This window comes from Magnolia sinica, chromosome 2 (assembly GCF_029962835.1).
Source record: "Magnolia sinica isolate HGM2019 chromosome 2, MsV1, whole genome shotgun sequence".
NCBI classification, from domain to species: Eukaryota; Viridiplantae; Streptophyta; class Magnoliopsida; order Magnoliales; family Magnoliaceae; genus Magnolia; species Magnolia sinica.
The window spans coordinates 130806232-130829725 of record NC_080574.1 but is presented as its reverse complement, the minus strand read 5'-3'; the positions used below and the strand labels follow the sequence as shown (position 1 = coordinate 130829725).

The 23494-nt window shown below is 36.7% G+C and overlaps 1 protein-coding gene across 1 annotated transcript; it reads right to left on the bottom strand.

Annotated features, from left to right (window-relative positions):
- Window positions 1-6276: 6276 nt before the first annotated feature.
- Window positions 6277-7475, bottom strand: LOC131237659 (LOB domain-containing protein 40-like). Its single transcript, XM_058235550.1, has 2 exons — window positions 7140-7475; window positions 6277-7070 (listed from the first exon to the last, which is right to left on the bottom strand). Exons 1-2 carry the CDS (start codon window positions 7327-7329, stop codon window positions 6475-6477), a joined length of 786 nt encoding a protein of 261 aa, XP_058091533.1. The 5' UTR covers window positions 7330-7475; the 3' UTR covers window positions 6277-6474.
- Between the last annotated feature and the right edge of the window lie 16019 nt (window positions 7476-23494).

Genomic DNA, 23494 nt, shown 5'->3' with positions numbered 1-23494 from the left:
AGTCTCTTTCTTACTCTTCAGCACAAGTAACTTGTAATTATAGTTTGGATGTCTTCAATCTATACAGAAATATAGGGTTTCGATTTATTGAATATGTAATGGACATGAAAAATTCAAATTTGATATAGAGAATGTATATCTCATCTCTATCTCATATCTTATCTCTATTATATATATATATATATATATATATATATATATATATATATAACTCCCTAAATCTTTCAATCTATCAAATGAGCATTTCCTTTTAAAGAATGTGTCGTAAGATGAGTTTCACTCAAACTCAGATATTAACAAAAATGCGCCTTTCGAAGACTTAGAAAGTGAGAGAGATAGAGAGAGGATTTTGGAGAGCTTATATCCGGTAAGTTCATTGTCCTTTTATGCATTTAATCTAATTTTTCTTGATATATGTGATGAACGGTGTAGATCGATCACACGTTTATTACATTGATTTATGGGTAGATACGATGTAAAGATGATGAAAGTCTAAAATTTCATGCGAAGTTTCTTATTACAGAGATTAATTGGTGTGCATATGGTCGAATCAGAATATATCCGTATAAATCATATGATCCCTAAGGGAAAAATATACAAGGGCATTAACTTCCAAATCAATCTGACCATCGGATGGGCCACACTAGTTAGATCTGTAAGTGTTTAATAAAGAAAGCTCAGAATTCTATGCAAATATTAGTATTACTTGGCATAGAAGGTCGAGACGAACCATTGGTTTATGTGTGGTTAGATCCATACCTTTCATCCAATGTGTAAAGGAAAAATATGCCAAGATCTCTAGAATCTAGATAATTTAGTCATCTGGTGGGCCACCCTAATCAATCATTTCCATTCAATTTCAGAATCTTAAAGAAAAAGAAAATCGAAATTTTGATAATTGAATTTAATAAACATACTATATATGGAAATTTCAATTATTTGTTCATTTAGAGTTTGGCCACCTAGGATGTTAATCAAAGGTGGGCCCTACCGTGTAATATAATTGGATAACAATATTTTGGATATAATTGATAAGATTTCTTAATTCAAACCAGTTTAATTACCTTGTAGATTATACACTACTAGACTCAGGTAAGTAACCCAACGTGTCTCATGATTCATTGGAATTAAAATAAATTGTTTGTGATGGTTTGATTGATTAATATATTGATTGAAGTGTTTTATTACGATGTTATATGCTTCGGTAAATCACATATTAATCTGTGCCAAATTGTATGAATTATGATAATTGTATGTTAAATTCATATATAAATGTTCTGAATGTTCTGATTATAAGATAAGTAACTATGGTAGTTATGAAAATGATACATTTATTCATCATCCATCATTCATTACATTTGCATAGTGCATGGTCGATCCTAAGGGGCCCTCCCCGGAAGAAATGTCGATCCTGGTAAAGCGTTACCAAATGCGAGATATGCCTAAGCCTACCGAAAGGTGGAAGCCTACCCAACGGGTGGATGCGGGTTGATGATCTCCAGTCCGCATTCATACATCATTTGCATCCATATCATTATGCATATTCTGTTTCTATTATATCTTAATTTGAATAAGCATGAACCATGCTAGGCTTTCTTACTAAGCCTAACCAGCTTACATTTTTATTGATGAAAAAACTGTATAGATGAGCAATTAGCTGATGAGTTGGCGCAAGAACAATAAGTTGTGACTAAACTAATGTATAACACACATGAGATATGATCGTACCTATCATAAGAGGAACTGGCCACAATTGGACCGTTCCTAATTATTTAATTAGAATTTTACTTGTTAGGATAGTATGATTCATATATAATGAATGATGTTATTAGTTGTAGGATTTTAAGCATTTGATTGATTTTATTTTATTTAATTGTTCTAGGTCTGTAGCAAGTATTCATTAGTAAGTTGTACTGACTAAATAATGATGCCTAATTTATGCTGATTGAATGTTTATGGATGTTGAGAATGGACAGATGTTGGTGCTTAAATTATTTTGTTAGAATGATTGTGAATGGACGTAGTTAAAATGTAAATTAAAAAAAAAAAAAAAAAAGAATATAACTTTTTTCTCTGAATAATCGTATAATGGAATGAAGTTATTACACTTTGTATACGAGTTACAACTCAAAACTGGGGTTTAAGGGTACACACTCTTTACTCGAATTTCGGGGCGTAACAGAATATATTGCTCGATAAATCGAGTGAACATCAGATTAAACAGATTAGTTTATGGACAATTTTAAACTGGTTTGATCAATCGATATGGGAAGTTTGAGCGATCAAGATAATTCAGAAAATCCAAGTTAACTTTCTGAACACTTTTGTGCATGTTTGAGTGATCAAACATGGGGGCTCAATTGATCGATAGTTAGATAAATGGCATTCACGGTTTTATGTAATTGCGCAATTTGTTTTATATATATTCCGAGTGTAATACTGTGTGTGTGTGTGTGTGTGTGTGAGATACGAGATTAGGATAAAACATGGTAGAACGAGAAGGTGTAAATCGTTTCTAGGGTTTTCTCACATTTATAAGTTGATTCCATCTCTTTTACTATTGATTTCATAATAGATTGCTCGTCACTTTGTGCCGTAGTTTTTTCTGGTAAGGGTTTTTCCACATAAAATCATGCACTCTCTGGTTTGCTTTGTTTGTATTTATCTTTCACTTATTTGATTCTACTTGATGTTTACTTCGACGGCTCTCAATAGTTTACACATGTTGTAATAACCAACTCTCTTGCTTCCACACCAGCACTCATCTCATGTGATCATTCTCTCCGCCCTTAAATCACACAAATTGTATGAAGGAAAAAAGATGATTTTTTTTTGTTTCACTATGCATAAAGATGCTTAAAATGATTACTATTAAGGAAATGATTTTTTTTCTATAATGGATTCCACTTATTGAACGGTAAGGATAGAGATGTCTTCTATCGTATCCTCACTTGGGGATGGCATGTGCAATCATCCGTCTTTTCTTTCCTTGTATGCTCCATTTTCATTCTTATTTAAATGCTTCAAGTAAGGGGGGAAAGAAGTGAAAGTAACCTCCATTGAAGAATATTATAATTTCTTTATATTTTTAATTGAACTTTTCTTATTTTATGAGCATGAATGTTGTGAGAAGCTCATTGGCCTACGAATGACCCATATATGTAGGAAACGTTGGCATGGTACGTGAGCATAACTGTGACTCTAGGCTTTGCGAAACGTAGGTTTGAGAGTTGCCATGCAAAGAGAATGGTAATAGAGTTCCTGGTAGACAGAAAAGAAATAATTAAGAGCCTGGTTGAATTGGACGCCGATTAGATACTGACAAGGTCAGTAGCCGAATGGCTACTGAAGTGACGTCACCAAGCTCTGTGGACCCTACCATGATGCATGTGTTGCATCCATACCGTCCAACCATTTGTAGAGATGGTTTTATGGCATTAGAAAAAGAATGATATAAATCTAAAGTACAAGTGGACCCGCCACAGAAAACCGCGGGATCAGTCACACCCACCGTTGAAACGTTTATAGGGCCCACCATGATGTATTTTTTAGATCCAACCTATTCATAAATTAACATAAAGATATATGAAGTGAAAACAAAAATATAAACTTGATCCGAAACTTCTGTGGGCCCTAAGAAGTTTTGAACGGTGGATGTCACTGTCCCCACTGTTTTCTATGGTGGGGTCCACTTGAACTTTATATCTATCTCATTATTTTTATCGTGCCATAAAATGATTTCTCCAAATGGATGGACGGTATGGATATAACACATGAATCATGGTGGGGCCCACAGAGCTTGGTGACATGACTTCAGTAGCGATTTGGCTACTGACCTTGTCAGTATCTAATCCGCGCTCGGTTGAATTTGTAAAGGCATGGAAAAGTAAATAATGTATCTCATAAAACTTTTTGCTAAGAAATTTTGAAAAACAAAACATAATTTTTCTTGTTTTCTAAGAAATTTTGGAAAATGAAATATAGCTTTCCTTATTTATTTTCACTGAGATTTTTTTAGAATTTTAACTATTCTCAAATTTATTGGCACTACTAAATAACTGATAGATAGATATTTGGCGCATACGCAACATATGTAGGATGCTTAAAGATAAATTGTGGCACATGTGAAGTTTTTAAAGCTACACGACAACACATGCAGCATAAGAGACACATTGATATATTTGACACAAAAGCACCTGAAGCCAAGCAGTAGCATTTATACACATTGGCACATTGACGCATATAGCATGGTTGTATGTTAGCATGTGGGACACTTTGCACATGAGACAAGAGTAGACAGTACATGTCGCACATTAGCACATATAGTCCTGCGATATGCTTTAAACACATCTGGTGCAAGAAAAGATGGATAGTAGCTCACTTGGTACATTAGCACATGTGAAATGCTTTACACTCGTGAGTTGTATACGTGGGGTATAATATAAGATGGATTGTGACACACATGGTACATAGACACATGTGGCATAAGGCACATGTGGGGCATTACCAAAGATGGACATGTAAGATGGACAATGATGCATATTGCACATGTAAGGTGATGAATAGTGACACATTTGGACCTGAATCTTAAACATTCATTTTTTAACTATGATAGGAAAATGACTTTCTTAGCTTAGAGGTGGAAACATACATTTATTGGTTTTCCAAGAAAAAGGATGAAGTGAATTAAAATTTCGTATCTTACAAATTTTGAAAAATAAAAAAGACTTCACAAACAAAAGATGAGAGATAGTTCCAAACACACACACACACACGAAAAAGAAAAAAAAAAAAAAAAAAAGAGTGTCTTTTTACTTAGTTTCTGGAAATCCAAATAGGCCTAAAATAAAACAATACTAATAGGATACACTTTGGTGAGAATGGAATACTTGTTAGATATCTAGTTGACATAGGGAATGGTGGAAATAGAGAAGGGTGTGAGGAGAAAGATCACTATCTACATTAAGTATGCAAAATTTGAATCCACAAGGTCATTCTTAAATTCAAAAGATAAAAAGGAAAATTAAAAATTTTATTATTTAATAATACTCAGAATATTACATCACATATTAAGAAAAAAAAAAAAAAAAAGAGTCTGATTAGGAGTCCTAAATTAAACTAAAATTTTTTCGAAAAAATAAATTTTACTAAAAATTAAAAAGTCTTAATTTAATAGTGTAGGATGATTCCTAACACAATTAGAACCAATTTCTAAAAAGACAACACATGCTAAAACTCTAAAAAAAAATGAGATATTAATAAATTAAAACTTATTAAAAATAGTAATTTTTTCTTAAAACTATGATTTTGAATTGGAATGTAACGTTTTCTTGTTAAATAAATTAACACGGCCCGCTACGAGGCCGGTTGATTATGAATGATCCGTTACAATACAGATTCATAGGTCATACATCAATGTATACATATTGGGATCAAAAATAATAATCGATATGTTGTACACACTTTGAATGACGACTTCTTCTTATCGTGAATAAATTATTTTGATCCCTATACCAGATGAATGCCTGGGGTTCAGTTATGCCATACCCTATGTACTATTGGGACCAGACGTATAGTTTTGCTTCTGTTTGAGTTCCTTTCAGTCCAACTGTGTCAAGAATAAATCAATGGCCCACTCTACATCACTAGGGCTTCTTTAGGTCATCTACTGAAGCATAGGTTTACAGCCCGCTCTACATCACTAGTGGACGGCATACGTATCAATACATCCGGCCCATTTATGGTACAAATATAATGCTGGTCCATGGATCACGAAGACCTAAAGTTCATCAAAAAAATGAGCAGTAAAAAAGCCCAACCGTCCATATTCAACTTTGTGGCGTAGATTTGTGGCTTACTCGATCGACGAGTATGGTACTCTTTTTTCATGCATGGCATGTTCTATATTCGCCCTACCTGATGCATGGCTCGAAACAATGACACGTGTGCAGCAGGCACGTGTCTTTGACACGTTTTCCAGCCCCCCAAAACCACGTTCCCTGTTCCCGTAGAAGTGCTGCCTCGGAATCGCCACCTCTCTGTTTCACCAAACCACCGCCCGCACGCACCAGTCTTTGCTGTTAACGGTATCATTACATGCATGCATGCGAAGATTTTGAAACAGTCATCCTCACCGTCATTTTGCGTTGCCAGTGTTCATCAACGTATCACTGCCGTTGATTCTAATCACTTGCTCCGATGGCTAGAAGGCTCAACGTAGCACGGAATACTGTTACGGGTTTAACGGCCGTTACAACACGCTGGGAACACCATACGAAACGAACCACTCCCGTTATAACATCGTTTGGCATTATCTAACGTTGCTCTGTCTCTATATACAGGAGAGAGAGGAAAAAGACGAGAAAAAAGAAAAGAAAAAGACAAAAAAGGACTTATTGCTATCGCTCGAGGACAAATTCCCAAACACGGCCCGGAGTCCGCTTCCCACCTCACTAAAAGACAAAAACACCTAACTCACGGCTGCAACTCCAGCCCCAGCTCCACATTACACGTGTCACCACCCCAGCTCTCCTCCTCTCTCATACCCTTTACGTGTCCCGCACGCTGCACGCGCCCCGCATGTGATCCTGGCTCAAACCCAAGCCTCAGCTCCAGCTCCACCTCTCCCTCGTCGGCTCGGCTATCCGGCTCGACTCCGTCTTCCTCCGTCTCCACCGAGAACATGCTCTCCGTATCCCGGCTCTCCACCGGCTCGAACCTTCCCCCCGAGTCAGGACCTCCAACCCAACCGAACTCGGCAACCGAGTCGAGCTTCTGGTTAGGAAAACCCGACCGTTTGAACCGGCTACGAGTCTTGATCTTGTGGACGACCTCCTGCGGACCGGATCTCTCCTCCCTCACCACGTGGCGTATATCGCACAAGTTCATCATCGTTGGGCCGGAGCTGCCGCCTTCGCCGGACGAGATCTGCATGATCGGCGCTCCTTTGAGGACGGCTTCGACCGCAGCTTGGCAGAGCTGCCAGCTTCCGGAACAGAGCAAACCCGCCGATCCGTAGACCGGGTCGACGATCCTTCCACAAGCTTCGTAGAGCAATGATCTGAAGATAGCTGAAAAATGGAAAGAAATGAGCATGTACTCGACATCGAAATCAAGGAAAATGAGAGAATATTGATTACCGGGTCGGAGGTTTTCAGGTCCGGAATTGATGAGATTGATGAGACCAGCACGACCGTAGAATTTGGCGAGGAAGAATGTAGCGTTGGATTGGAATTGAGGATTCTTCAGCCATTGGAGGCAGGGTCGGATGGTGCAGTCCTGGCTGCATCCCTTTCGGAGGATTCTGCAACCGTTGCAGCTCATTTTCATGGAGAGAAATGGGAGATTTGGGGATTTTTTTTCTGATTTGGGGAGCGTTTGGAGAGCGAGATTGAGAGGTGTTTGGATATTTAAAAGCGTTTTTCAGTGGGATGGAAGAGAGAGCCGGTGGCCAGTGGTTTTCTGTCCTTTTCAAATCCAACGCAATGCAGCGGTAATCTGGGAAAGATCATCTTTATTACAGCGGGTGGGCCGGCCAAGGTTCGTTCATCCACGATGTTGGTATGATGGGCCACACTAGGATATGCCCATGCACTGAAAATTCACCATGATTAGGAGATCCTGACCGTTGAATATTTCTCCTTTTTATGGTTTGAATTAGTGAGGAGTATGCTGTTTTTTTACCGTTTCTTAGTCGACTACTCTGTTTGGGTGAATTTTTTTTGCGTGCGTTGATCACGTACACTAGGGCCCATATTACCAACGGTTAGGATTGCTGAAAAATGGGTCCCACTTCTACAAATTCAAGTGCACAATGTACTTTCTAGGGTGGAGCATTTTATGGTAATTCGTCATTAATTAGCAAGGATTCTGGGAAGGATCCTACCGCACACGTGGCATCCCTGCTCCCTGACTGGGATAACGAGTAGATTGGTCACGTAATCACGATTATAATGATCAGACAATCCAGACCTCACATTTGTTAGCCTATTTTGGACCGTAGAGCTTCTTTTTTTAATTTTTGATGGCCGTTTGGATTTGGGGTGCATGACACACACACGTACGGGAGAGTGGCGTCATATGTATCTTACGTCATACCCACCCTCTACTTCTCACTGTGGCGATGGACGAGAGAGATGCATTCCCGTAAATGACAGTTGGGAAATTGGGAGGTGGATCTGAGCCGTCAATGCGGCGGGTCCTCTCTGAATATGGCCGATGGTTGAAAATAACATCAAATGGATTATCTTGGAAATCAGTTTATTGTGTCAAATCCGTTTGTATCTGCACCATCCTGTGGTTCGATCATCGGTTCCGTTTGATTTCATATTTGGGTGGTTCATGTATGGACGTTCTGGATTAACCTTAAAACGTTAATTTCTAGGCGAGGAGCATACGTTCTTAATCCAACGCGACGAAGGCAGAACTTCCTCTTTCTCAGACGGACGGGCATTGGGTACTACCCCCGCCCGTGCTGAGCTCGGCATAGACAGGGGGTCTGAGTGGCCACCGTGATCTATAGTTTTATCCACACCGTCCATCCATTTTTCCATGTCATTTTAGGGTATAGAAAAAAAAAATCTGCTGCAGATCAAAGTATCAAGTGGACCATACCACAGGAATTAGCGGTGATATTGAGCTCTACCGTTGAAACCATCTTACCGCCAACCGTGATTTTTTTTTTTTTTAATCTACCCAACCTATTCATAAGGTCATATACACCTAGATAATGTAATATGTATCCTCCAAACTTTTTTCCTTGGTGTGACCCATATGAATCATGTAAAAACCTTAAATTTAGATCCCAAGCATAAATGCTAGTGTGGAGTTTAGTGGTTGTAGTGGATTTTGTATACTAATCACGGCGGCCCTGTAAAAATCAAACATAGATGTCTTTCAGAACTCATTGATTCCTTTGATGTGACCCATCTGAATCACAGGTTATATTTTTTACTCTATGCCTAATCTGCTATTACACATTTAAAGGTTAGAGTAGGTTTCACATTTACATCATGACTATGACTGAAGCTGAGGTAAGATTTCTAACCGGAAATATTCTAATTGTAATTACTTATAAGCTTGCTTGGTCTGTAAAATTAAATGGTATTGAATTCTATTAGATGATATATATTAACATCATTATTACACTATGGTTGGTTGTTTGAAAATATTATGGTATTTTAGTAATCCAATTCTTTGTTTGGGATAAAATTCTTGTGATGGAAAAGTATTAGATTAGGCAAAACCTTTTTTAGTAGACTATGAAATTGTAATCAACTAACTAAATTCATAATGGATAATGGTCATCTATATATGCATATGATCAAAATGTCACATGTAAATGGAGTATATGATGAACGGTATAGATAAAACTCATACGTCAATGTGAGGTCCATATGTACAATTAATTTCCAAATAAACCACAATCCCATCTTGGACTAAATGCAATTCCATCCCACTTAATTCCATCCCTTTTATCTTTCCAAAGTTTTAATGTAATTTTATGTAAAACCATCCCACCTAATCCAATCTAATACATGCACCGAGAGTATGTTAGATTAGGTAAGTGGGCTTTTGTAAACCTCAATGCAAGTAAATTTTTTGATACTACAGTAGTCGCCGTATCCCAAGCACCAAATACAAACGCATTACACGTGCCACCAAATACAAGAAGATTATGGGATCATATTTTATTCTAATAAGTGGACCGCCAAAGTACAAATAAATGAAAATTATCTGCAACCGTCTATATTGAATATACATTTGAGTGAGCTGGCGTGATTGTTAGGACAGTAAACATGCGTTTACTAACTGAAAACCCGATATTTCTTTCGTTCAAGATCATATCAGGGGTGGGATCCACCTTTCTCACGGATCTGATGTCCAAGATACGAGCCATGACAGCATCTGTGGTGCGTGGAAAGATGCGTGTGGAGATCTGGTGCTCCGAGCATTTAGGCATGAGACGGGCAAAATGGCAATATTTGAAAAATAGTACTGGAAAGCAGTGTGGGAAGTGCGGGAAGCCTGCAGGCTCGTCCAAAAGACAAATACTTTATACACTGGAAGAGTGTGATGGATGATACTCAGACAGTTGAAATTACTCAAAAACTGCTCATGTGGAATACAAGTAATTCAAAATAAACTATCCAAATTATGGGAGCTAGTTTATATGTATATATGAATGAAAAACTAATCTCATCTGGTTATTGAAATATTAGATTGCTGGACATTTGTTGAACGGTTAGAAATGAGAAATAGCCGATGGTCTTATTTCCAAAATCAAGTGTTCAAATCAGAGGTTTGGATAATACAACCAACCTTATTTTTATACGTTAACTTTAAGAGATTGAGTACCACATTTTAGCCGATCTAATTTGGATTACATTTGCTACGTCTACCATATCTAAGTGCCTGAGTATCAAGCTTCCTATGCAGCCGGAGTATTAAATAACTCCCCTTCTGAAAGCCAGAACGCGTGTCGGAAATGTTCAGATATGAGCTTGCGGCCGATTCGCCACATATAGTGGAAGATAGCTGAGGCGATTTGCGCGAGGAGAATCCGTTCGTGCGTTGCATATTAACTTCCGACACGTGGACGATATCCTGCCATTCATGGCAGGCGGGGCCCACGCAAACAAGCGCTCCCCACAGTAATGCGCTCTAACCGCAAGGTGGGCCACGCTTGAGAGAAAATGGACGGCTAGTGAAAAAGACCATCTATATTCATCTTACACGTGTGAGCCACTTGATAAGTAGACCGGCGTGATTTACAACGGCATCTTCACGGTGGGGCCTGCCTGATGAACGGAATGCACTACCCACGCGAGCATATACTGATATGTGGGACCCATAACCGAAAGAGTTGATTTGCTACTGTGGCCGTACAGGCTTCTTAGTATGTCGCCGCCCATGGGCCTAACCTGATGAGTTATCGGATGATCTAAACCGTCCATGCTATATTATATCTGGAGATGAATCTTGAGCAATGAAAGAACATTTTAGCGCCCCAGATTTAAATCTAAATATCAAAGGTTAGGATTACCATCCAAGTGGGATTATTGGAAATGGCTTAATAATGATAGTAACTATAAAAAGGAGGGTTCAAATCATGAGAAGATCTCGGAATGTGTGCAAAATAAGTGCAACACGCTCAAGATCCTGAGTGGCGATGGAGGTGAAATGTGGGAGCTATCTGTCAATCAGGACCGTTCATCCAGCAGGCACAGTTCAAAACATCCTTAGTCGTCAGTCGTCACTTTTTCTGCGCCGGATTAACCTCGTTTTCTGATTTCCCTTCGAAGGCAATTCATGGGATGGATAGGATCATCTGATCAATATATAATGCGAAAGCAATTCTACTAGTGATGGAGCCCACCATATGGATGGTCCCGATTGACAAGGCTCTACTTTGGAGAAGGGAAGCTACAATATCAAGCGAGTGGCATCTTCGATCTCTCTTCGCGCGAATCGCTTTGTCATTTTTTATCGTGCAGAACGCCCCGCTCCTGATTTCCTGGAGTTCCAATAACGCGGGTTATAGCCTCATAGGTACTGGTTTTCTTTCGGAAGCGGATTAGGTACGGCACCGGTTTCACTTAAGACAGTGCCACCCTTACCGTGGGGCCCACTTTGATGTATGTATTCTATATCCACTCCATCCATCCGTTTTTACAGATCTTTTTAGGGCATTCCAAAAATAAATCAAATACAAATATTAGGTAGAACATATAAAGGAAACAGTGGTGACTGAACGGCCCACCAATAAAAATTCCTACGGCCCACCTTAATGTTTTCGTAATGTTTATTTGAAATCCAAACCGTTGATAAGGTTAAAAAACCTTTAATGAATGGAATAAAAAACAGATTGATCTAAAACTGTTATGGCCACAAGAAGTTTTTAATGGTAAATCACCACTGTTTCCAAAGGTATGGTCCAGAGATTTGGATACGTTTAATTTTTCGGCTCATGCACAAAAATCATCTGAAAAAACTTATGGACGACGTGGATATAAAATACATGCATCAAGGTGGGCCCCACTTTAATGGCCGCACCGTCTTGGGTAAGGCTGGGGCCGCACCTATTCCGCACCCTTTTCTTTTCAGCACTGTGGGCGCCCTTGGGACTCGCCACTGGTTTTTCTCGCATGAAGCTTGCAGAGCTCACACGCGCGTGGAGAGATGCTCAGTTGCTAATGTGTCAAGCGTGCGGGAGATCAGGCCTTTCTATTATGTGGGCCACAATGTTTGGATCATCCGATCTCCAAATGAATTCGGTTTCATTCTTCAGGTGGGTCAGAGTGTACAAAAGAAACAGAAAGCTTAAAGTCTTCTAACCGTTCATTTCTTTCGTAGACGGTGGCCCACCCAGGAATCGGATGGCCTTATTTTTATCCCACAAGATTTTAACGGGTTGGAAAGCCTGATGAAGATTTGGATCTTTGACACGTATGTCATGTTGGCGTGTGTACTTGAGCGTGCATAGGTAGTATTTAAGAAGATGGGCTAAGCGAATTCCTTTTCTTACCGGATGTATGATAAGAGAACGTCCCTCGTATAGCTTGCTAGAACACGTAGGGACAATGATCCAACCCTTTCATAGGACGAACCGGTGGAAATAAATAATTAAAGTTATTAAGATTGTTGGAATATTTGGTTTAATCAAATTAATTGTTTAAAATTGAAAATAAAAAACGAGATATAAGTCTTATAGAGTTGAGCTAGAGTGTGACGTGAATTACTTAGCTTAAAATCGAATTTATTCATGTTATAGGGAAAATGGACTAACCCACAAAAGAAAGGTTAGGTTAAAAACTTACGTATCCAATTCAACAAATGGTTCCAAAGCCCAATGGATGAGATCGAGTTCGGTGGCAAAAGTATCACAAACCCCGAGGAGGCCTAGTCGCCTGACTAAGTAAGTAGGTCGATACGACCTAGGTCGGCATGGACTAGATCTTTTACTTCTCTATGGATTGGTAGACTGGTGCAAAAGTAATAGGAAGAGGCTATCAGAACTCATAAAGAAGTTAAAGGCTACAGAAATTGGATATCACAAGGACTTTCTCCATAAATGGAAGGCCATCACTTTGTTCGGCATACGTGGACGAGCTCCCTCAAGTCCCCAAACACTACTCAACACGTCTCTGTTGCACGGCCATTTCCTTAGTCCAACCTCAAGGGAAGGTCGTTCCAATTAAGCTCGATCTCCAACTAACATCTCTACATCAATTCCGGATGATCCGACCTTATCTAAGGAAGACAGGTCCGAAATCTTCTCCGAAGATCACGGGATTCATCCGTGACACAATTGTGATCCTAAGACCCTCTTTGATGATCTCAGGAGATCCCCCTACTCAACAAGAAAATTTGTTCCATACTACCACCTCTCCTCAACTATAAATAGAGAGGCCTCCAATGGTGAAAGGTACTCACTATTAATTTTTAGCCCTAAATTCTTGATATTCAACAAGACCCAGATCATATTCCTGACTTAGGCATCAGAGGGTCCCCTGCTCTAGCCAGGGCCTTCCTTGTTCGTTCCTTATGTAGGTGAACTAGTCCAGAAAGGGGCTAACTAGATTTTTGCATCAACAGTTCACATTAGACAATGACTCAATTGCAACAGGTTTCTAAAGCAACTGACCTCCAGGATATAACGATTATAACCCTGTCTTAACAATCCGCTCACTATATGCAGGCTCGAACCACTTACAGTCTAACCCAAAAGTACTGAGTTAACTTAGAGACGAACTCACTGACCAAAACTCGTAAAACAGAAAAGGAACAGAGAGAGCAGAGAGATTTTTCAAAGTAGTGCATTAAGCACCCTTTCAAAAGGGTTTGATCCGTTAGATTTAAACCCAACAGGTACAACCAACGAACCGGCCACATCTCTCTAGTTCAAAACAAAAATGTGCAAGTATGAGTACACTCTCGCACAAATAAAATCCTGCAAGTACCCATACACACACTTGCGGAAGTATACTCATACCCGCGCCCCGTCCCATCATGCATGTGCACGTGCACACGCACACAGACTCAGACTCAGCTCGATACATGAGCATGTGTGGTTAATGATATAAATTAAAACTATCGACATAGCCCCCTATAAGACCAAATTTACATACCATTTAAACGGGGTTCAAGCCCCGAGGTAAAAAGTATATCTTATATATAAGAAAACTTTAGACAAATTCAATATGGGACTAAACCCACGACTCAAAAATAATAGAGATTTTAAATTTGGAGAAAAACCAGAATATTTGAAATTCTCTTCTTTTTTTTTTTAACAAAAAATAATAAATTTTAAAACAAAATACAACAAAGATATCATTTCAACCTCTAATAATTTGGTTGTTTAGGTTTTAATATGGATGGTTATCATAACATTAATATAATTAAAGGATGAAAATATTCAAGATGAGAATTTCTTGAAGTCTACCATAAGGGGGCCTATCACATAAACAAATTGGATTTGGTCAATGGGAAGAATCTTCCAAGGGCTAAGGCTCCAATGTATTGTATTGTAATGCTTTCAGATGTATGTTATTAAACCTCACTAGACTAGGATTGCCAATAGTCAAGGCTTAGTTGAGTAAGTACTCCCCACTGCAAAGTAAAACTAGGCCTCGTTCGAGCCTATGACCGAACAAAACAAATAGCCCAGTCTAGCTTGGGTGCAAATTGCCTACCCCTATGGCAAAAAGGTTCCTAAAGTTCTTGTGCTCAGATGTTAGGTAGGGTTTGTCACAAATGAGAAATTCACTTCATCTATTAAACTTACTGGCTTATGTTAGGACATGAGACAAAAAATGAGGTATACCCAAAAGTCAAATGAGCTATGACATGTGAAATTTTGGATAGGGAAATACATATGGTTGAAACTTCCCTAGTCCACTGTGATGCTCATATGCCATTCAAACTATTCATAAGATCATTTCTACTGAGATGAACTGAAAACATAAAAAATATTAGCCTCGTTATGGGGAAAACCGAACTAGTCCCTCACATGGGAAGAATAATCGACTAACGATAAGAGAATCCAAACCAAGGTGGTCGAAGGCCCAGGACGGGTTTATTAGCCAAGCTATTTAGGGCATTGGGGTAGAAGAGATAATGAGCAACTCTCCTGATTGCTTGCCTCCAAGTGCAGAGATTCGTAAGTAACATCCTGTGAATATAGGGTCGATCGCACAAGAAGATTAATTGTGGGAATGAGAAAATCAAATACAAAACAAACTAAGTAATAACAAAAATTAAACTGATGATTTGATTTTAGGAGTTTTGAATGGATGTAATTCAACTGAATTAAAATAATACCCAAGTTTCAAAGTTCCACACATAGGTTAATATTCCAAAATTATGATGACTTAGATAATACAACTAGGATCCGAGTAATGGTCGGCCTAATCTGAAAATAAAATAATTTAAACATTTTAAATAAATAATATAAAAGATTAGAAAATCATTGATTTGCACCATTGATATATATATTCTCAAGCATCAGTGATTTTAAGAATTCAATATCAATGAGATAATAAATCAAAGAAATGTAGCAAGTTGAGAACCTCTCCTATCTAGGAAATCTGATTGATCTAGGGTAAACCTATCTATCAATGTGGATCTCATATGATGGAAACATATGGATCTCACAAGAGGATCAAAAACAAAACCTAAACAATAAATAACATGCATACATCATTCTTCTCATCATTAAAATAATCAATCATCATAACTTAAAGAATTATTAAACCCATGTACTTTGCCTCTAGCTTGGGTTAGAGGGAACTTAGAAAAACATAATTAAATTGTAGAAATAAAAAGCAACGAGAAATAAATAAATACAAATAGAAAAATCTAAAATTAAAAAAAAACAACTTATAAAACTTTAATAATATTAAAAACTCTTAAAAACCCTAAATCTTGTCTTGAATGATGCTTAGGAATGCCCTGGGAAGCCCTATTTATAAGTGAGGAACTCCAATTTTCATATAAAGTTGGAAAACTCTAGAAACTGCTTTAAATTTACGCAGTTTTTCAAAATAGACTTCACGCTGCGCATTTTGTTTAAAATAGATTTTTCGCTGCCCAGTTTCTCAAAATAGACTTCAAAGCTTCAAAATACTTTTTTCAAGGACGATTTCAGGATTCTTCACTGCAAATTTTTTATTCTTTTCATTCCTCACTTGGTTTTCTTGGATCTTTGGCATGTGAATTCTTCAATCTTAGTCTGCTAAGATCCATCCCTTGCCTTGGTGATTCTTGAGCATCAATCCAAGCTCTTAAATTCATCTTACAACACATACATGAATAAAATAGAATATTAAGTCAATTTATGTTCATAAAACCAAGATATAAATGGGAAAAATTATGCATTATTTGAGTCTCAACACACCCCCCAACTAGTATTTTGCTAGTCCCGAGAAAAATAAGCGAAGAAAAATAAAAATAAAAATAAAAACTAATTTTAAAAATAAAATTAAAACGAAAAAACTCTAACTACACCACTTTCAGAGGTAATCTCGATTGCATTTAGCATATGCAACAAGCCTTTAAACCCCTAGGTTTCTCTTAGTGAACGAGTTATAGTCTCATGAGAGTTTCTAGAATATTATCCATAAACATTGAAAACATGAAAAATAGTTCAACACTCAAAAATTTATACAATTATGACTTCATTCATCATATGAATTTCAAAACATAACAATATTTATCTTAAGTCTGAAGTTAGTAAGAATCTTAATTTCCTAATCCATTACATCCTTGAGTTCAGAGACCTAATCAAAATTTAGAATAGTTATGATCCAATATACTTAGGTGCTCCGTGACACTAGTCTAACTTTGAGAAATATGCATGTTCCCTATCCTAACTCCTTTCAATCATTACAAGAATATGAAATCTCTAGTTATCTCATTTTCTTCATGACATTTCTTCTTTTATTATCATATCCTCATTATTATAGACCACCCTTAGATGAAGATTCCCACCAGGTTTGCTTCATAACATAAGGTATCGTACTTGTAATGGTAACAGTAATAAATACTTAGGTATCCTTACTCCGAATTAATAACACGATTGTTATGGTTATTGCATTCATGCTTTATAATAAATTTTCTTTTTTTCATCACTTTTTTTCTTCAATAATCTCTCTTTTAAGCATATATCAATAGTACCACTTCACTCAACCTTGTTTAAATCAAAATTTATTATTTTAGTTCACATATCATATTCCTCACTTAGTTAACCAGGGTGTATTGTGAATTCAGTACAACAAATTACAACTCACTTTAAACTAGTAATTACATAATTGAACTCAAGTCTATAATTTTAGTTATCAGAATTCTGATTACTATCGACCTAAGCTAAGTATTAACTTTGTCTTTGGAATTCGCATAATATCATATTCACATTCTTGTATATAAAAATATTATTTTGAAAACATTGAAAAAATTTCTGCATAAACCTTAAAAAAAAACTTAAACCTAACTGAAACTTAAATAAAAATAAAATTAAAAAAATAAACTAAATTCTTAAAAAAAAACTCACATAGATGACTATCTACACCTCCCAACTTAAAATCTACATTGTCCCCAATGTAATGATAATGTAATGCAGAGAACAATAAAAATAAAAGAAAGGGTGGATAGTTTCTATCATGAAGAACTCACCTACTAGGTGACACTAAAAAAAATTGAATATGATACAAATCCTACACAATGCTTCGTCGGACTAGGAGCATCAATCTGAATATTCTGGCTCATAAAGAGGGACAGACTCCTCTCCTAAATGAAAGTTTTCCACATAAGGTTTCAATCTTTGACCATTAACCTTGAACACATTGTCATTTCATGGATTCTCAATTTCAAAAATCTTATGAGTATAAACATTCTTCACAATGAAGGGGCTTGTCCATCTTGATCTTAATTTTTCCAAAAAGAACTGGAGATGGAAATTGTACAATAGGAACTTTTGTTGTGGTTTAAAATTCTTCATCAGGATGTTTTTATCATGAAAAGCTTTGGTCCTCTCTTTGTAGATTTTAGAATTTTCATAAGAGTCTCTCCTTAACTCTTCTAATTCATTTAACTCTAATTTATTTTGTCCACTTGCTTGGTCCATGTCAAAGTTTAATTTCTTTATTATCTTGTAGGCTCTATGTTCCAATTCTACAAGCAAGTGGCAAGCCTTCCCATACACCAATCTGTATAAAGACATTCAAATTGGGGTCTTATAAGTAGTCCTATAAGCCCATAAAGCGTCGGATAGTCTGAAGGACCAATCCTTCCTATCTGGCCTTATAGTTTTCTCTAAAATGTGTTTGATTTCTTGATTAAAAATCCCAACTTGCCCACTCGTTTGTAGGTGGTATGGGGTGCTCACTTTATGCTTAATGTCATATTTCTTCATCAAAGTCTTAAATATCCTATTGCAAAAGTGAGACCCGCCATCACTAATGATGGCCTTTAGAGTTCCCAATCTAAAAGAAATATTTTTCTTAAAGAATCGTATGACCACTTTGTTGTCATTAGTCCTACTTGGCACTGCTTCAATCCACTTTGAAACATAGTCCATACTAACTAATATATAAAGAAATCCAAAAGAAGATGGAAATAGGCCCATAAAATGAATACTTCAACAATCAAATATCTCTAATGGTAAAATTGGGGATAAAGGCATCATGTTGCGCCGGGACACTCTTCCCAGCCTTTAACATTTATCATAAGCAACACAAAAAGTATGGGTGTCTTTAAACATAGTGAGCTAGTAAAAGCCACACTATAGGATTTTTGTAGTGGTTTTCTTAGCAGAAAAATGGTCACCACATGCTTCCATGTGAGAAAAAGAAATAACACTCTGAACTTCATCCTCTGGGACATAACGTCTAAAAATCTGATTAGTCCCATATTTATATAAATACGGGTCATCCTATAAGAAATTTCTAACCTCAGTTTTAAAACGCTTCATATCTTATGACTTCCAATGATAGGGCATTTTTCCCGTTACAAGATAGTTCATTATGTCCGCATACCAAAGCAATTTGGAGATCGCAATTAATTGTTCATCAAAGAAAGTATCCTAGATATGCATCTCCTCAGTGGAATCATCTAACACTAATATTGAAAGGTGATCGGCTATTACATTTTCTACTCATTTCTTATCTTTTATCTCTAAGTCAAATTCTTAGAGTAGGAGGCTCCATCTCAAAAGTATTGGCTTTGCATCCTTCTTAGATAATAAATATTTCAAAGCCGAGTGGTCTGAAAAATGACTAATTTAGATCCAAGCAAGTAGGACCTAAACTTATCCAAAGCAAAAACAACTGCAAGTAACTCTTTTTTAGTTGTTGAGTAGTTCACGTGATCCGAGTTTAGAGTTCTACTCGCATAGCTAATAACGTAGGGCTGTTTATCTTTCCTTTGACCCAAAATAGCCCCTAGGGCATAATCACTTGCATCGCACATTAGTTCAAAAGAAAGCATCCAATCTGGGGACGCATGATAGGTGCAGTGGTAAGGGATGATTTAATTTTATTAAAGGCACTTGCACACTCATCTGTCCACTTAAATGGAACATCATTTTGAAGAAGATTAGTCAAGGGTCTAGTGTTGAGACTTAAATATTACATAATTTTCTCCATTTACATGTTGATTTTATGAACATGAATCAGCTTAATGTTCTATTTTACTCATGTAAGTGTTGCAAGGTGAATTTAAGAGCTTGGATTGAAAAAGGGTGCTAAAATGCATGGATTTGATGCTCAAGAATCACCAAGGCAAGGGATGGATCTTAGGAGACTAAGATTGAAGAAATAACATGCAAAAGATCCAAGAAAACTAAGTGAGGAATGAAAAGAATTGAAGATTTGAAGTGAAAAATCCTGAAATTGTCCTGAAAAGTGTATTTTGAAGTTCTGAAATCTATTTTGAAAAAATGCGTAGCGGAAAATCTATTTTAATTAGACTGTGCAGTGAGAAGTCTATTTTGAGAAACTGCGTAAATTTGAGGCAGTTTCTAGAGTGTTCCAACTTTGTACGAAAATTGAAGTTCCCCACTTATAAATAGGGCTTCCTAAGGCATTCCTAAGGATCATTCAAGGCATCCCAAAGAAAGAATTAGGGTTTTTAAAGAGTTTTTAATTTTATTAAAGTTCTATAAGTTGTTTTTTTTAGATCTTATCTATTTGCATTTAGTTCTTTCTTCTTGTTTTTTTAATTTCTGTAATTTAATTATGTTTTTCTAAGTTCCTTCTAGCCCAAGCTAGAAGGGAAGCACATGGGTTTAATAATTCTTTAAGTTATGATGATTGATTGCTTTAATGATGAGAAGAATGATGTATGTATATTATCTATTGTTTAGGTTTTATTTTTAATTCTCTTGTGGGATCCATATGTTTTCATCATATGAGATCCACATTGACGGATAGGCTTACCCTAGATCAATCAGATTTCCTAGATATGAGATGTTCTCAACCTATTATATTTCTTTGATTTTCATTATCTCATTGATATTGAATTCTTAAAATTACTAACGCTAAGAATATATATCAATGGTGTAAATTCATGATTGTCTAATATTTTATATCATTTATTTAAAATATTTAAACTATTTTATTTTTCGATTAGGCTGACCATAGTGCTCAAATCCTAGTTGTGTTATCCAAGTCATCATGATTTTAGAACATTAACCTATGTGTAGAACTTTGAAGCTTGGGTGTTGTTTTAATTCAGTTGAACCATTCAAAAATACCAAAATCAAATTATCAGATTAGTTTTTATTACTTAGTTTATTTTGCATTTGATTTTCTCCTTCTTGCAAGTCATCTCTATGTGGGATCGACCCTGTATTCACAGGATATTACTTACGAACCTCTGCACTTGGAGGCAAGCAATCATCTAGTAATGACACTAAAGTCCTTGATGAATCTTCTATAAAAACCAGCATGCTCTAGAAGTGATCTAATATCTCTAACGGTTCAGGGGATAGGTAGATTAGCTATAATGTTAAGTTTTGAGCGATCTACCTCGATTCCATTTTTGGAGATAACATGACCCAAAACAATTCCCTTTTAAACTATGAAATGACATTTCTCCCAATTTAAAATGAGGTGTTTCTCTTCACACCTAGATAAAACAAGAGATAAATTGTTAAGGCAATTCTCAAAACTACTCTCAAATACAGATAAGTCATCCATGAAAATCTCAAGAAACTTTCCAACCATATTTGAAAAAATACTTAACATACATCATTGGAAAGTTGCTGGGGCGTTACACAATCCAAATGGCGTCCGTTTGAAAGAAAATAGGCCAAATGGACAAGTGAATACGATTTTCTCTTGGTCTTCTAGGGCTATCTTTATTTGGTTATATCCGAAATATCCATCAAGAAAACATTAGAAGGAGTGACCTAACATCCTCTCTAAAACTTGATCAGTGAATGGTAGAGGGAAATGGTCTTTCTTTGTAACCTGATTCAATTTTCTATAGTTAATGCAAACACGCCAACCAGTGGTGACACATGTTGGTGTGAGTTCATTATTAGAATTTTACACGATAGTTATTCCGAATTTCTTTAGGACTACTTGAGTTGGACTCACCCAAACACTATTGAATATTGGGTAGATGATTCCCACATCCAATAATTTGATCACCTCATTTTTTACAACTTCCATCATGTTTGGATTGAGACGCCTTTGAGGTTGTCTAATTGGTTAGGCATCCTCATCGAGGTAGATTCGATGGGTGCATATGAAAGGGCTTATGCCCTTTATATCAGAAATGGTCTAGCTCAAGGCTCGTTTGTGGTCCCTTAGAACATTTAACAATTTAATTTCTTTATCCTTGTCTAAAATGAAGAGATTACCACGGGATAAGTTTTATTTCCACCTAAGTATACATATTTAAGCTCATTTGGTAGTGATTTTAAATCAAGCTTTGAAACATTGGTTGGTGATGACAGAGGTCGAGTCCTTGATAGATAGGATTTGAGTGCGCGGTCTCCATTGGTACATACCAATGTCCTGGGTGGTAATACTCTCATTATCATAACAAATTTCAGCAAACACTTTTTCTAAATCAGAATTTTTCAAGTCTCTAAAAACTTGAATCAATTCCTTAGTCAGACTAGATTCCAATTTCTCTTCTTCTATCAAGCAGTCCATGAAATTCAGCTCATGGATCTCATTATTATCAATGGGCTACTTATATAAATTAAAAATATTTAGCTTTAGAGTCATGTTACCAAAAAACAAGTTCATTATTCCATTTTTTTAATTTATGATTACATTTGAAGTTGCTAGGAATGAGCGCCCTAAAATGATGGGAACTTGAGTACTAGCGTTTACACAAGATTCAGTGTCTAGTACAATAAAATCCATGGGGAAGTAGAATTTCTCCACTTGGACTAGAACATTCTCTAAAATTTTCCTTGGTACCTTAATAGAGCGGTCAGTGAGTTGGAGTATAATCGTGGTTAGTTTAAGCTCACTTAACCCCATTTGTTTGTAAACCAAGTAAGGTACTAAGTTGACACTTGCACCTAAATTTAACAAAGCATGCTCAATTTGAAATTTTTCAATAATACAAGAAATAGTGGGACTTCTCAGGTCTTTGTATTTGGGTACGGCCCTTTGTTGAATGATAGCGCTCACTTTCTCAGTAAGGAAGGCTTTTTTGTGCGCATTTAATTTCCTCTTTACAGTGAATAAGTCCTTAAGATATTTAACATATGATGAAATTTGTCTAATGACATCAAGCAGAGGAATATTAACAGTAAACTTTTGAAACACATCTAACATGTCTTAATATTTCATGGGGATAGTTGGATTCTGAAGTCTAGATGGGAACGGAACTAGAGGCTCATATGACTTAATCTCTTTATCCTTTTATTGTTGCGGCTCTTGAACCATAGTTGGTTCATCATTCTCTTGAGACAGTGGCTCATTGTTAAGACTCAAATATTACATAATTTTTCTCATTTACATCTTGGTTTTATGAACATGAATTAACTTAATGTTCTAATTTACTCATGTATGTGTTGCAAGGTGAATTTAAGAGCTTGGATTGAAAAATGGTGCTAAAAAGCATGGATTTGATGTTCACGAATTACCAAGGCAATGGATGAATCTTAGGAGACCAAGATTGAGGAATTCACATGCCAAAGATCCAAGAAAACCAAGTAAGGAATGAAGAGAATCAAAGCTTTGGAGTGAGGAATCCTTAAATCGTCCTGAAAAAGTGTATTATGAAGCTGTGAAGTTTATTTTGGAAAACTGCGCAACAGGAAGTCTATTTTAACCGAACTATGCAGCGAGAAGTCTATTTTGAAAAAATATGTATATTTGAGGCGGTTTCTAGGTTTTTCAACTTTGTATGAAAATTGGAGTTCCCTACTTATAAATAGGGCTTCCTAGAGCATTCCAAGAGATCATTCAAGGCATCCCAAAGCAAAATTTAGGGTTTTTAAATAGTTTTTAGTTTTATTAAAGCTTTATAA

Bases quoted from the DNA above. Each gene is read 5' to 3' on its own strand.
- LOC131237659 (XM_058235550.1), bottom strand. From the start codon at position 7,329: ATGAAAATGAGCTGCAACGGTTGCAGAATCCTCCGAAAGGGATGCAGC. The intron at 7,071-7,139 runs GTAATCAATATT...TCCATTTTTCAG, and splicing joins ACCTGAAAACCTCCGACCCG to CTATCTTCAGATCATTGCTC.